This window comes from Anguilla rostrata, chromosome 11 (genome assembly GCF_018555375.3).
Source record: "Anguilla rostrata isolate EN2019 chromosome 11, ASM1855537v3, whole genome shotgun sequence".
NCBI classification, from domain to species: domain Eukaryota; kingdom Metazoa; phylum Chordata; class Actinopteri; order Anguilliformes; family Anguillidae; genus Anguilla; species Anguilla rostrata.
The window spans coordinates 10,531,452-10,547,545 of record NC_057943.1 but is presented as its reverse complement, the minus strand read 5'-3'; the positions used below and the strand labels follow the sequence as shown (position 1 = coordinate 10,547,545).

The window sequence follows — 16,094 nt, the reverse complement described above, 5'->3', positions numbered from 1 at the left end:
GGATAGAAGGAGGAATTGCAGAGACAGGTGATGGGAGAGAATGACAGAGGCCAGACAGATATACAGGAGTGTGGAGGAGAGAAGCGACGGAAGGGGTATAGTAACAGATGTGTGTGTGTGTGTGTGTGGGGGGGGGGTATGGGGGTGCTCCTGCTGTAGCTCAGTAGCTCGGTACAGGTTTGGGCCTGCTGGAAGAGGCTGAGTGATAATAATGTGTCTGTCATCCCTCCAGACAAGCTGCAGCTTGCAGACCACAAATACAGTTAACTGCCCAAATATGTTAACACAGGACAAGCTCTGCAATAGCCTGTTTAATTACACCCTTACGATGTCACCACTTCACCACACATTATCACTTCATCATATCTGAGGAGAAAACTCATTTTTCTTTCAATGAGCAGAATTTACATGAAATCACTTTTTTTTCCTTCTTCTTCTCACAATCAACTTTACATTGTGACCTTTTAAAATACCAATTCATTCCCTTTTCCTCTCAGGTATTATAGCTTTGTGGTTATGTTAAGAAAACACTTTATATTTCACCATTATATTAAGTTGGTTTGTATGTCATCAGTGCCAATGACAAGAGGCCCGTCAGCATTCATGGGGTACGATCCAGGGTCAGTTGCTACTTGAAGAATCACTCGTATTATACCCTTTTCAGTGTGTACAAACCTCTAGTATATCTGGCATTCTTGAGAAATAAAATACAGTTACTGTAAGACCTTTTATCACTGCGTTACTGATGCACTGATCTACAAACATTACAGTTACATCAATATCAGCAAACCAGGTCCTTTATCTACTGCCTATCTACTGATAAAATGACAAAAATAAAATAATTTAGGGATGGGAACAAGTCCTTTCTCCCTTCTATTCTAGTCACTTTGTCTATTCTCGTCTATAAACTAAACTGCATTTTTTTTTAAACCTTCTTACACCCCATTTACTCAATCTGAGATATGCTAACTGCATTTTTGGGCCCATTACATCACCACGTCCGTTGTCCATCTATTGGAGGATGCTAGCAAATGCATTATGGGATGGCTCTTCTCTGTCTGCAGTTCACCAGCATAGCTGCACAGGCAGAGGACTGCACTAGTTGTGCAGCTGGTGCAGTTAGATTAAAATTAAGTTGTGTAAGTCGCTCTGGATAAGATACATCTGCTAAATGCCTGCAATTAAAATTTTCAATTTTAATTGAATTTAAATTTTCTATTTTAATTGAATTTAAATTTTCTATTTTAATTGAATATAAATTTTCAATTTAATTCAGGGGCCCAGTCAAGCAGAAAACACTGCAGGAAGCACCAGGCAATGCAGATGCGGTTACACTCTCTCTCCCAGAGGGGTGGCCGGTCACTGCTACCAGTGGATTCAGTTTTTGATGACAGAGCGCCCCACTGCACAGGGAACTAGGGCATTAGCAGGTCACGCCCCCCGACAGGACGTCCGGCCTGGCCTCACACACTCAAAGGGCTGTTAACTCATTTCCACCTACTTTTATATCTTATTCAAACCGGCCCTGTTCTCCTGAGAAAACTGACGAAAAATGTCACACAGATTTTTAAAATAAAAAAAAATCAAAATCAAATTGTGTTGCGTCTCCATTTGCCGCGTCTAAAAAGATTTATTGTATTAATCTCTCTTCATCAGAGGTGAAAAATCAAGGATGACGAAGGTAAAAGTCCTCCCCAGTACTTTGTTCCAGTAACCACGATTTGCTAATTAGCACGATTATTTAGCCAGGAGGTAGAACTAATTAGTGAAATCAGCCAGCTGAGTTAATGATGAATCTCATGGCAGGACTTTTACTTTCTGACACCTGGACTTATGTGACATGCTTCATACATGGATGACATCTTTCTGCCCTTCACTGCACAGTATTATTTTTGCAGATTTTCGTCTGGCTTCAAAATCTTACTTTTGCCGAACACAACATGCAGACGGGCTGTGGTCACAATACACTTTGGAGTCATCTCATTCTCTCCCAACCTTGCTATGCGGTCCAAACCCTTTGACATCCTGGACCCCTCCTAGTTTCAATTCACCTGTTGAAGTCTTCAGACATCCTCCCATCCCAAAATTCCAGGTTTGGCTTTCCGTTCCAGAACAAGGCATTACTCATTTTCAAACAAGTCTGTGGTCAAAGATCACTAAATCTGAGGCAGTGTTCACAGGGCAGGTAAAAGCATGTCTAGACCACATCCCATTATGGGAAAGGCAGGAATACACCTGGAAAAATCCATTTAAAAAAAACAAAAACAATTACACTAACAAAAGCTTAACAAAATGTGAAATAGAGTAGCATAGACTTAATATTGCAAAAAGCTTGAATACGAAATGTTAACTTCCCAACTGAGATAATTTTTAGGAGAAATAAAAGCTAATAGTTTGCTGAAAATGAATTATTTCACAATACCTGATCTCACAAAGCATGAGGTGTGAGTGGGTGTGTCTAAACTGACTCAGCACTCAGTCTGGACTTTAAAAGCCCTGCTGAACAGCTGCAATTGTAGCAGAATTTCCTATCTGCCTGATATTTGGCCATGTTTGACGCTACGTTAATCCGAAAAATTACTCATCTGATGAGCACAAAACTGAAATACTAAACAATATTTCAGTTAGCCTGCACACTCAGACACATGTCAGTAATAACGGATCAATACTAACATTTAACCATGATATCTCGCCATTTTTAGATGAATATTGGATCACCCCATGCTGTAAATGGGTTGGATCGGATAATTAACGGAAAAATGACAAAAAAATAAAAAAATATCAGATTCACCTGATAAATCATACGCGGATCTTGTACACAGATCTCATGCACAGATCTTGGTCTATGAAGAGCGGCACGGTTACACGGGGCGGTGTTTATTGAAGCGACTGTGTGAAAATGCTCATTATTGAGTGTTTGCTGGGATTCGGCTCACGGCAGGACCTGGGGCCAGGATGCGCGGGGATGAGGGCGTGTTGGGACCTGCCTCCCCCCCCCTCCCCCCCCCCACTGCAGAGGGTAATGGATGGAAAGTGCAGCTCCGAACACGCCTGGGTCCACGGCGTGCCTCGTCTCGCCTGTCCCGAACGCACAATCACAAAACCCCACAAACCCATGTAGAGAGGGGCCTGACTGGAGGATTTCAGGGTGTTACATTTAATTTACATCTCTTATAACACTCCTTTCTCTCAGTCCTGATAATAAAAATGCTCTTGACTACTGAGGGAGGGGGGAATTATATCAATATATGCATATATATAGATATAGTAAAATTCAAAAGTATTGGGACAGTGACATTGGATTTGAAATAAAACAATGAATATGAGGTTAGGGTTAGGGTTAGGATTAGGGTTAAAGTGCAGATTGAATTTTACTGTTAAATATTGTTAGGAATTTAATATTTACATCCATTTCGGGTTATGTCTGCAAGAATTACAGCCCATCTTATACATTCCATTTCAGTGTAGCAATAGTCAAGGGCGTATTGCCTGCTAGGCTGTTTCTTGGTCAGCTGTATGTCTTCGCATCATTAGTTCATGCACAACAAAGCTAACGAAAGGTCCAGAGTTGATTCTAGGTGTGGAATTTGCACTGGTGCAAGCAATAATGCACTGGTGAGCTCACCAATAGCAAAAAACCTGGTAGACCACAGAAGACCACTGCAGTGGATGACCAAAGACTATTTTCAATTGAGAAAACCCCCTTTTAAACTGTCAAACAGCTGAAAAACACTCTCCAGGATCCATAAAGAAAAGACCACACCACCATAACCAAAAAGGGTTCACCACGAGATGCAAACAACTTACAAGCCTAGAGTTTCTGAAACAAAGCCTTATGGACAGATGAGACAAGTGTTAACCTGCACCAAAGTGATGGAAAGAAGAAAAAGTGGAGAAAGAAAGCAACTGCCCATGACTCAAAGCACCCCCCCCCCTCATCTGTGAAACATGGTGGAGGTAGTGTGATGGCTTGGGCGTGTATGGCTGGCTCATTTGTCTTCACTGATGATGTCATCAGGAGCAAGATGAATTCTGTGTAAGTGTACAGAAACATCTTATCTGCTCTGATCCAAACAAATGCCTCAAAACTCAATGGACAGCACTTCACCTTGCAGCAGGACAATGACCCCAAACATACTGCTAAAATAGTTTTTCAGGGTCAAAAAGGGCAATGTTCTTGACGGCCATCTTCTGTCCTGAATCCAAGTGAATATGAATTTCACTTGCTGAAAACAAGACTGAAGGCAAAAAGCCCCCGAAACAAACATTAACTAAAGATGGCAGCAGTACAGGCCTGGCAGAGCATCACCAGGGAAGACCCACTGTCTGGTAAGATCTATGGTTCGCAGACTTCAGGCAGTCATCAAATGCAAAAGATTTGTAATCAAGTACTAAATATGATGACTTCATTTTATTTAGTTTTAGTTAATTTAGATTTAGTTCATTCGTAAAATTACTTTTGGTCCCCTAATGGGGTTGACTATGTATAAAAACAGCTGTACATCCTACAAGGTTCACCTGATACAGATGTGCATACCCTTAAATTAAACCTGACAGTGTGCAACTTTAACATCATATTCATCGTTTTATTTCAAATCCAATATGCTGGAGAACAGAGGCAAAAAAACAAAAATGGAGTCACTGTCTTTCGGCATTTAACCGTACATATGGGAAGGCTACTTTGAGAACGAAACTCATTCATCTCTGCATCTCATTCATAAGACACATCAAGGCCACAGAAATCTACTGTATCCATATACAGCCTCATATACAGTATATAGCCACATACAGCCTAATGTATGCAAGAGGCAAAGTGGATACTTATTTGAAAATATAAAGGAATATCAATGTAAATTTTGCTGCAACAGACAATGAAGCACTTGTGGCAAACAGACATTTTTTGTTCTGATTACTCAGACTTAAGATGCGTACAATCCAAAGTACGTAGCACCCAAGAGAACAACCTCATTACGCTTCAATATACCCCAATGTCATATGTTACTGCCTGTGGCTACACAAACCTGCACACAGCCATTCTTTAACCCCTAAAGCCAGCCCCTGTGTGACTCATTCTTTGCACAGTAATCCCGGAGACTCCACAGGCATTCACAGACTGCATTCATTTAATAAGCAGGGGTTGGAGGTGTAAACATCTGCTGATGCGGGCTGGGAATCCCCTGAATTAGCTCTAACGCTATAATTTCGAATTGCAGCTCTACCCTAATCTTCTTGTTTTCCAGGGAAAATGTTCACCGAGGGCAGCCCCACACACTCGCTCGCTCGCTCGCAAAACTGCAACTCCCAAGAGCCCCAGTTCCAGCCATTTTTCTTCTCCCCTTTCTGACAGTTTTCCCAACTTAACCGATCTAAGGAGGGATTCACATTGTTCCAAATTCCTACCTGTACACTGCAGGATCTATTTGGAAAAGCTGCCAGTGACACAGCAGTCAGGCCTAGTCAGTGACATTTTCACAGGGAAACCCTGTACTGTACACACTATGTACAGAAACATTAAGAGTCAACTTGCTTTATTTATCATGTAGAGAGCCTTTCTTGGATAGAAATCATTTTAGTTTTCTGGCTGAGGCTGGGTAAATTGGACATGGTTGCACATAGCATGGATGCATTAAATTGGTTCTGAAAACAAAAAGGTCACCCAGGTCCAACAGAATAGGTCATAAATTAAACCAATGGGGCACAACCTTAAAACAAAAACATTTAAATGGCTACAGAAATCAAATCTCCATTCAATACAGCAACTGATTATGATAAAGGGTCACAATTTTTTAACTTAAGGCTTCTGTTAGACACCCATGATATACGGCACATATTCATACTGTTTATTCCTTTACATGTGAATCCACTTTGCCATTCCATCTCTCATGTCTTGTGGGAACATGCATTACACAGAGGGATTTCCAAGGGTCTGAATTAGCATTCTCATGCAATCTTTTGTTTATAGGATCGCCTTTTTTTGCCAGATTTTGCAACGCAACGCGGCAAAGCTATCTAATGACAGTTTAGACTGTGAAACTGAACTCAGTTCTCAATCTGTATAACTACCACCTTCAGATCGCAATGAGGAGCGTTTAATTGTTCGAGACAGCAGACGCACAGGACTACTTTAAACGCGAGAGGATTTTATCTTTCATAAGACAGTGCATCAGCATTTCAAAGACCGGCCTTCCCTGCGCAAACCTCCTCAGTCACAAACTCAAACAAGGAGAAAGAAAAAATGAACCTCTGTAGTGCATGCGCTCACTATAAGGGGGAAAGGTAACAGTAAAATTTTGTTGAAACAAATGGTGCCCTTTATTTTGTCATTCGCTCACCGGTTCAAGCAATCAGATAAGAACCACATTTGTTGTAGTAGTCTACTTTTATCTTCAGTACTGCTGCTCACCATCTGTAAAGCTAAATATTTAAAGGCTTAATATTTTTTCTTTTTAGTACAATTAGTAACATTAGTAACATAACGCAAAGGCTAGTAAAATTAACCTGAAAAAAAAAACCATTTAACCCTTTCATGCATGGTATCCACTACAGTGGACAGGGCTTTCAAAGTCTGTTATTATCTATTAATAATAGACTTTAAAAGACAAAAACATTTCCGATCTCCAAACTGCATGATGGCAGATTCCTTGGGTCTCTGACTAAATTTGGATGTGATCCACATTATTACATTTGATTGGCTTTTCTAGTTTTCATACCTTGATGGTAAAAATGGTGGGTGGAGGCGGAAACACTCAAAAGTACCTCTGGTCTACCTGTGAAAATACCTATTCCGCAGTTTTAAAAAATATATATTCTTGCTAGGGAAGATGCAAGGAGCACTACAAGTTATGTTTTAAACAAAAAATTTACTTTAGTTATTATACGGTGTATGAAAAACCTTCTGTCCATCCATCTCTAGTGGACATCATGCATTAAGAGTTATAATCTGCATGTGTGGCATATGTTTTCATGAAGGCAACACATTTTCAAAAAGTGAAAAATGATTGCTCTGTTTTGTAATAATTGATGCATGAAAGGGTTAACATCAGGTGTTCATAAGCAGTGAAAAGTATTGATTTAGAGTTCTTGCTGACATCCTGCATCACCCTTCTCTGGGAACGCTAGCCTTCACTCAAAGTCATGCCTTTTTAGGAATTTCAGTGCATTTTTTGAATTACACAGTCACAGACAAAGCTACTTCTGTGGTGCACATACAGTATAATTAACAGCTATAGCCTATTCTATAGCTATATACATTACAATATATACAGCTATATACATTACACTTTACTGTATACTCCTGTCTGTGTATCAAGAACCAGAAGAGCCAGCCACAGCAGAATTCACCTCACAGAATCATCCAGTACAGCTCACGGGAGTCTAGAACAGCCACTGGCCCAGTCTAGGTAGATGACTCAATACTCCAAGGAGCCTGCCAACCAAAACACCAAAATGACCAGATTTCCCCCGTTCATGCAGAGAGTTGCCAATTCAAAGAAAGCCCACTGTCCTGAGGCAACTAGCTGTCCCGTGTTAGCCAGGTCAACACATGATCAAAAATAATAAAACGTATCTCTCGTACTGAGTTTGAGCCATGTGTCTCAGGTAGTAGAATATATTACTACACATGGCAGTGGTCAAAGACTGTCACACATTCATAACTCATTGCTGTTCTGTGGGTGGGGAAACATGTATTTTTATGCTCCTGATCAGAATTTCAGAATGTGCCCATGAAGACACAAAATTAGTGAATATTCAATTACCAATTAGTGTCCTCTTGAGCTTTCTGTCTCAAGTCACTAGATGGTGCTGTTTAAAGATTTCTCATTTATTTACATGATGTTAATAAAAGGGTTCGTATTTTTCTCGTTTTGTTGAAGGCAATACCTAGTCTTAACCTTTCCAGGTGGTCTGTATTCACGCTCACCAAAAGAGAGCCCCCTGCTTGAGGTAAAAGGATAAAGGATCCAATAGCAGCGTAAAAAAAGAACACAGAAGAGAATCACACTCGCTCCCCCTCGGCAGAGAGCGGGACACTATTTCACAGGCAAAGCAAATTGAGAAAACGCAGCCGCCCAAAGTGCCGTCATTCTCGCCTCCTCGCCGTGGCAGGTATTGTCGTGAACAGAGGGCGACCCAATGAGAACCGGGGAATGAAAGGGAAAGGGGCAGCAGTGTCTGGCTGGGCCGGCCCGTGTGACAAAGTGTTGGGACGCGAGGCGCCAGGGGTGACAGCTCGGGGGGGGCGGGGGGGGGGGGAATGGGAGAGGGTCAGAGTGCTCACTTTGGCGGCACGGTGTCACTTTACAGCACCTCCGAGTTGTGAATGAGACTCACGCTTGAATTGATTAAACAAACAGGAGTAAAAGACCCAAAACAGGGAGCACCGGGCTCCGGTTTCACGAGGTCAGCCCCGTGTCGGTTTGGGGGCCGCACGCTCTCGACGGGCCTGACAGCGCTAAGACCGAGCTAAACGCCGCTGTCCTCGCCTCCAGACCGTCTAACCTTCAAACTCTCACCAACGGCTCGACAAGCTTTCACACGGCATTACGTTTTTAAAAAAATAAATGTGTTTTGTGTTCTTTAAATATGCGCTGTGCGCTAAATGTTTATTCCTTGTTTACTTTCTGCATCAAAGGGAAGAAAGATTGAATTGCAAGAGTAGCGTTTACTTCAAAAGCCTCGTCAATCTAGGTAATCTGATATTAAGCCAGATAAGGCCCCAGACTCCACTAGAATTCCTTTAATTCCAGTTCTTTAAAACCATCCTTCACCTGACACTCTGAAAAGCATGTATTTAGCTGCCGAGGAATGCTTTTATAAGGCGCATCAGCTGAGAGGCAATACAAACATATTGTCTTTCCCAAAGGAGAAGAAACATGGTGCAGCTTTTCCAAAAAGCATCTAATAGCTCTCTTCAACTTCGCTATGCTTGTTCAGACTGATCCTCAGTCCACATCTCTCATGCCTTTGAAAAACCTTAATTATGCATACAGAAGATAAACGCCTCCATCATCTCTCTCGACTCGCATTTGTTGAAAAAAGAAATTTTTTTTTTGGTGTTTATTTTTATTTATTTTATCGCAGTTAATTTCTAAATAGCACACAGCAGAGCTTCAGCCTCTGAATGGTGCTGAAACAGTCAGAAGGCAGCAGAAGAGAACGAGGCCATGACCGCTTTAATCTCTGCTGATTACAGTTTTAGTTGTTTCATGGCAGCTTTCCCCCTAAGTATATACATTATCTACCGTGCCATATGATTACTAATTATGTGAAGCCCTCTGCTGATGTTCAGGGTCTGTTTCCCTGATGAGGGGTTACTGTGCACCTCTGCTGTCCCCAGGTAACTGTGCTATATCCTCTATCCTGTCCTATGTCAGGTAACTGTGCTATATCCTCCATCCTGTCCTATGTCAGGTAACTGTGCTATATCCTCTATCCTGTCCTATGTCAGGTAACTGTGCTATATCCTCTATCCTGTCCTATGTCAGGTGCAGTCTTTTAGCCTCATGCCTTTTAGTTCCATGCAGGCACAGGTTGTCCCCCTACACCCCGGCAGCACATGTGACACTGGGGACGTTGTGCACAACACTGATCACACACGTTACTCACGCACAGATACATCAGAATAGTTTACAATGCGTCAGTGCTACTGGACTACGGTAAATCAGTATTTATCACTACCTGCGCATTTGCATAATACTGACTTGGATGGGGAAATAAAATCCCTGAAATAACTTACTGCTCTCATTTCCCAAATGAATGAAAGTCAGAACGGTGCAAAGACATCAAACCGACAAATTCAAATTTAACAAAACAATAAAAAGTTTATCACAAAAAAAAACTGGCAAAGAGTTCAAACATGTTCGAGGAAGTGAGAAGCAGGTGATTTCAAACACGTGCTGCAGATCGGGAACCATACAGCTCTAGCCAAACAGCGTGGGAGAACACTGCACACTGTCCTACAGCTCCGTCTCCCTCACTCACCTTCCCACATCCTTACAGAAACCTCAGCGTGCGTATTTATGGCAGTCTGGGGGAGAGGAGTGAGGGTTCACACTCAGAGAGAGGTCCGAACCTCGCTACGTGCCTCCTAAATCTGTGAGATACAGAAATCCCCACTGAATCTATCCCTGAGAGCAGATGAGATTAATAAGCTTTAAAAAACAATGCAGATAAAATGTACTTTCCCCTCCTCTGGTGGTACCAAGGGGAGAGCAAGAGACTGTGACTTTGTTCTTTAATGAAACATTTTGTTACAATAACGTAAAAACCAGAGCAAAGAAGGACCAAGTCCTATCGCACCCACGTCCTCCCCCCCAGTTCTAACACCTGGGCCACACACAAACACACACACCCACACACACGCCACCACCACCACATACAACGGGCAGAACTCTCCAATAAATATATAAATAAATGACGACGACAAAAAAAGGAAACACTTCGCACAAGTCCAAAAAACACTTTTGAGTGACAGTGAGAGAGGAAGAGCAAGAGAGAGAGAGAGAGAGAGAGAGAGAGAGTGAGCAAAAGACAGAGAGACAGAGAGAGAGACAGAGAGTGAGTGAGCGAAAGACAGAGAGACGGAGAGAGACAGAGAGACAGAGAGAGAGTGAGCGAAAGACAGAGAGACGGAGAGAGACAGAGAGAGACAGAGAGACAGAGAGAGAGAGAGAGAGAGAGAGAGAGACGGAGAGAGAGACAGAGAGAGAGAGAGAGAGAGAGAGAGAGAGAGAGGGAGACGCCTCACGGAGCCGTAAGCTCACCGTCCAGGTGGCGGACTTGGCGGTGCTGGACTGCTGGAAGGTGACCTCGAAGTTGTGGGGCCCGGGGTAGTCGGTGTTGGAGGGGATGGCGGGCGCGGGGGACATGGCGTCGAAGGTGGAGTTGGGCTGCGAGTAGGGCGACGGCGTGGGCACGGCGGAGGCGTGCTCGGAGCTGTAGGGGCTGGTGGAGGGAGCGCGGCCGGCCAGGGTCTGATCCATGCTGCTGCTCAGGAGGCTGTACTGGGACTGGAGAGGAGGAGAGGGGAGGAGGAGGGGGGAAGGAAAGAAGGAGGGAAGGCACAGGTAAGGCAACTGGAAGACACCCTCTCAGCTCGTGAGGCTCCGGTTACACCCGGCCTGCTTTTAAAGGTGTAGGAACCCCGTCCCTCAGGCACACCGGGTTGTAAAACATAACCGTAATCTGTACATCTCCTAATTGCCATTCCCTTATATCACCGATCCCACTCCTCCCTCTCAGTTTCCAGGCTAAAGCACTTGTCTTTAATACCCCTTACAAACCCAGTCCTAATTCCTAATAGTCCCCACGCAAGCATGGTTGGGCAGATTTGTGCCATACAAAAATGTATTTTGTGCTCACAGAATGAACACGAAGACACTGTATGCAACAAAAAATAATACATGTCATTTACGAATTGTAAGATCTAACCATGCACATTAAGCCACTGCTTTTAATCTTAGTGGAGGAGTCCTAAACAACCAGGTCACCACCATACACCGAGTTTCTGGACACTAATTTAGATCACCATTAAGTAAGGATATCAGAACACCTGTCTGTATGACACACAGACAAACAGTGCAACAAAAAAAATCACAGAAAGGTTGACAGAAAGGTTGCTGAGGAATGCTTGAACCTGCTGGAAAGGGCCTATGTCACAGAAAACTTCACATGAGCAATTATACACACAAGCCCTGTGCATCATATAAATTACATTCTTTTGAACAAAAACTAGTTTCTAGTATCACACACACACACACACACATACTGTATATATGCAACAGTGCATGGTACAGTGCAGTTGTAAATGATACAGAAAGGCATGGCTGAAATATTATTGAAGAATAGTCGTTACGAAATCCAAACAAGACTAATATCCACGTGCCCTGCAGTGAACTGGAAGACCTCTTCTCATCATGCAGTGTACGAATGCGCAGCCTGTACCTCGCAGCACAGAACCAGTGACAAAACTCACTGGAAAACAGCCATTCAAAACATTACCTTCTTCTTCACGTAATACATGGTCCCAGCCCGCTGTGCTTTTCTCTCAGGAAAAAACGAGGCTAATGAGGCTAAGAGACGGCAGTAAACTGAAGCGCCAGGTAGCACGCACCCCAGACCAGCCAGAGGAGGGGCTATAGCACACTCCGCTCATGTGCTCTGCACCTCCTTCAAACAACAAACAAAAAAAAAGGTTGATTTTGAGCAAAATCGAAATCTCCCGGTTGAGGTTGGGCAGCCAGACAGGTAGAAAGACTGAGGGGAGCATGGCGTGGAGGGGAGAAACAACCCAAAAAAAAAAAGAAAGAAAAAAAAAGAAAAGAAGCATGTTGTTCTAATTATGGCGTGCCCCAACCCAGACGACAACACCGGTGCAGGCAGGTACGCGCAGGTCCACACAGGAGTGCACCCTTCCGAGGGCCTGAGCTGGGTAAACACTGGCTGTCAGGCTTTGGGGGGGAAGAAAAAAACAACAGCGAAAAAGAATGAGAGGCGTGAGATCAAAGGTCACCCGGTCAGAGAGAGAGAGCTTCCAAACACGGACAGTTTGACACTCATTAGAGGGTCGAGCACTATTCATACTTCAGAGCATAACAAACTCTGAAGTCGGGGGGGGAAAGCCTGGGGAAATGCACCCACAAATCATTTAAGAGGGCCTTCTTGCCGTGTTTCATCTGGAAAAAAAAAAAAAAACTATCTAAAAACACTCGGATCTTAAACAGATCCGCAAAATCTATAGCCCGACATCACTATGTTCATGGCTGCCCAAGAGTCAAAGGGTGCACTGCGAGAATATTCTGGTCAGGGATCATTGATTTATGGCTCCGCTATAGATCACAAGAGTCTGGTAACACAGATCTTCAGCAAATATTGTTTCTGTACATCAGTGCACAGCTCTGCTGATCCTGGATGTAAATCATTCCAAATGGCAGACCAAAAAAGGACTGACATTACACAGCAAAATGTTTAACTATTGTAAACTATTATAATTCTGCCCTGATAGGGTGCGTTGATCCCGTTTGGACACAGTATAACATATAAGCTCTGTTAGCGTTGAGTTAGCATATTGAATGGACTGGGCTGAGCAGATTCACAGTGTTTGGCAGAAGGAAAGGGAGTTGTAAAATCTGTGTAAACAGGAATGTATAACCTTGGAGTTCCCATCTGGCCCTTTGACTGTGTCCAATGCGCTTCACCCTGATAACGGCGGTACTACAAAGAGCAAAGCAGCGCCCTCTGTCACTCTCTGTCTCTCTTTCTCTCTCTCCGTGGACCGTATCTGCAGGTGACCCAGCTGAATCAGTGGTGCCGCATGAAACTTTCACAAATAAACACACGAGAAGCACACTATCGGTGAGGCCCTGGGAAGGTAGTGGTCGGGAGGGAAAAGGAGTCAATGGTGTAAAGTTAATTTATTGAATAATATATTGAATAAATGAGAGTGATTACAGTTGTTCAGTGATGTTCCTGTTGTGATGTTTATCTTAATCACATGCTGCTGCAGTCCAAATCACATGGTATGCACATACTGTATAACAGTCACTGTTCCCAGGCACAGAGTGCTAGCATCTAGCTAATTCTACACCATTTTATTAAATGCGCTGACATTTGTGACTCAGTGTTCGTGAAAGCATACAGCGCTAATAAAGGACATGGGTGTGCTTTTTCTCTAATGAATCCACACGTCCTGTTAAATATTCAGTACATTTACATATTAGAATGCATCGTAGAATGATATGTACTGGTAATCGTATAGTTTTCAGTGAGCTGGGGTACAGTTTCGTCAGACAATTCAAGCACAAATCACAAACATATCAGATGATAAAACAGTGGTGGCTTCAATTTAATTCCAAAATGATCGCTGCAAGCTCATTTAATTCTGAAAAAACCCCCAACCCATTCCTTCTCAGTAACAAAAAAAATATTGGGTAATCAGAGATGATCCTAAACCCAATTTAAGGGGAATTTTTGTTTGGGGAATTTCCACAGGGGGAGGAAAATGATGCCAGTGTAGTTCCACAGAAAGAATGACTTAATGTGAGAAACTCAGCCTGAGAGCAAAGCACACACCTTGGTGTACTCTACCTGAACGTCACTGAGTCGAGGTGGGCGGAGCGGCAAGTCCAAACACAACCAGAAAAAAAAATAAATAAATAAATAAAATAAAATAAATAATAATAATAATAATAATAATAATAATAGTAATAATAACAATAATAAATATTGCTGTCGCTCAGTGCATCTCCAATCACAAGCCATTAGCTTCTGACCATACCCATAATGAGTAGGACCGAGGACCAATGCTCTCCCTGGCCAAACACCTCCACAAAATATTCACATTGGGTTTAACCAGCATCATGACTCCTCCAGTATGAGCACAAGCACATTTCAGGGTCTTCTGCCTCAGTTTCAAGCCATCTGCTTCAGAACGATACTCGCTGTCTATAGCATTTATTCATCTATGGGTAAAAAAATTTACTGAAGCCACAGGCATTTGGAAATTCCATACTATGGGTGGCATGATGACACTGTGTTCTGACCTCAGCACAACAGCAGCATTGCTAATTTTTAAAAATTATTTTACCACAATAAAATCAGGTCAAATCTGGATGCACCTGAAGTCCAGAGCATTTAAATATTGCAATTTCAATAATCCTTTTCATTGTGTTTACCAGCAAATACCACCGAGTTTGTAGTTGTGGGAAAATAATCAAGGGTGTAAGCGGCAATATATTCAAAGTCTGCCCTCTGCTGTTACACACAGAAATTACATCCTCTAAGACTGAAAGAGTTCATTGCAACCTTGCAACCACAGGTATAATGTAGACAGCAAACAGTCATGCGGGATATTTCAGTACATCAAACCATTTCTTAGACATAGCAGTGATCAAACAGAGATCGATTCAGAACAGACACAGCTCACAAAACCTCTCAAACAAATTTGGCATTAAATTTTTAAATAAAAAAAAAGTAGCCCATGAAAAGATCCTCTGCTGAAAAAATATGACCAAAAACTATCCCCCGGCTCAAGATCTACACAGAGCAAATGAGCAGCACCATTCTATATCCGTAGTCACATACATCACCATACATGCTGCACAAGTCAACAGTACCGATACTGCAACCGAACTGAATGTATGGCCCCATGATATCATCCACTGGCAAACGCACGTATATATTTAATTTTTTTCATAAAGAGCACGGTTCAGATGTTTTCGAGAGGGAGCCCCCGGCCACCTACCGTTCTGTACTGCTGCGTCGGGTCACTAATGTGCAACATCTTAATGTCCCCACGGAGCGGGTATGAGGAGCAGGTCTCCCGCCCGGCCGGTCATACAGGCTGTGTGGAGACACAGGCGCCGCGCACAGCGGCCAGAGCCCGCGGAGAGCCGGACCTCCGGAGGCGAGGACCGGAGAGGCAGGACGAGCGCGGATCAGAACCGGGAGGGATGCGGAGTGTTCAGTCACTCTTTCAACTTTCCCCATCTCCCCTTGGCCCTCTCAACTAGATCGCATCCAACAACAAATCTGGAACATCCCCCTTTTTTTCCTCATGACTATTCATTAACCCGCCAGGCAGGCCCAGACTTGCCCATCAACGTATTGGACTGTACCAATCTCGCGGAAAGAAGGGGGAGACAATATTTTCTTCAAAGGTTGAAGTTTAAGCCGTACAAACCAAATACTAATTTCTCCATCATTCTGTATTTATGCTGTTCTATTGCTCACACAGTGCAGTGTGTTATTAATCTATGACTTTGCTGTATATTTTCTACTGCATGAGAATGCACCGACGGAAAGATGCCATGTCAGACATACAGATGTATAACATGTTCGACATACGGCATATCTATGGGGTGATATTTTCCATAATTTCAGAACGATCAGATAGATATCACATTTTGAACTGAAAAAGTTGCTCGCTATTTGCACACCTGGCATGGACACTGATACTCTCTGAATAGTTATTTCCAGTTTCAAGCACAAGTCCATTATTGATTCCAATAAACAAATAGCGCTACCACAAAAACACCTGTTATTGATCTCTAACTCTCGATGGCTCTCTCCCCCATCTCTCTATCTCTCACAAACTC

At 42.9% G+C, this 16,094-nt stretch overlaps 1 protein-coding gene across 4 annotated transcripts in view; it reads right to left on the bottom strand.

Annotated features, from left to right (window-relative positions):
- Positions 1 to 16,094, bottom strand: part of tp73 (tumor protein p73) — a 39,135-nt gene that overhangs the window by 11,559 nt on the left and 11,482 nt on the right. For 2 of the 4 annotated variants that reach the window (XM_064297815.1, XM_064297814.1), the window contains exon 4: positions 10,764 to 11,009. In XM_064297815.1, the coding sequence (XP_064153885.1) occupies positions 10,764 to 11,009 (246 nt within the window). Of the gene's footprint in view, positions 1 to 10,763; positions 11,010 to 12,000; positions 12,406 to 15,241; positions 15,446 to 16,094 lie in introns of those variants that run through there. The other 2 variants (XM_064297816.1, XM_064297817.1) reach the window with 2 other exon arrangements.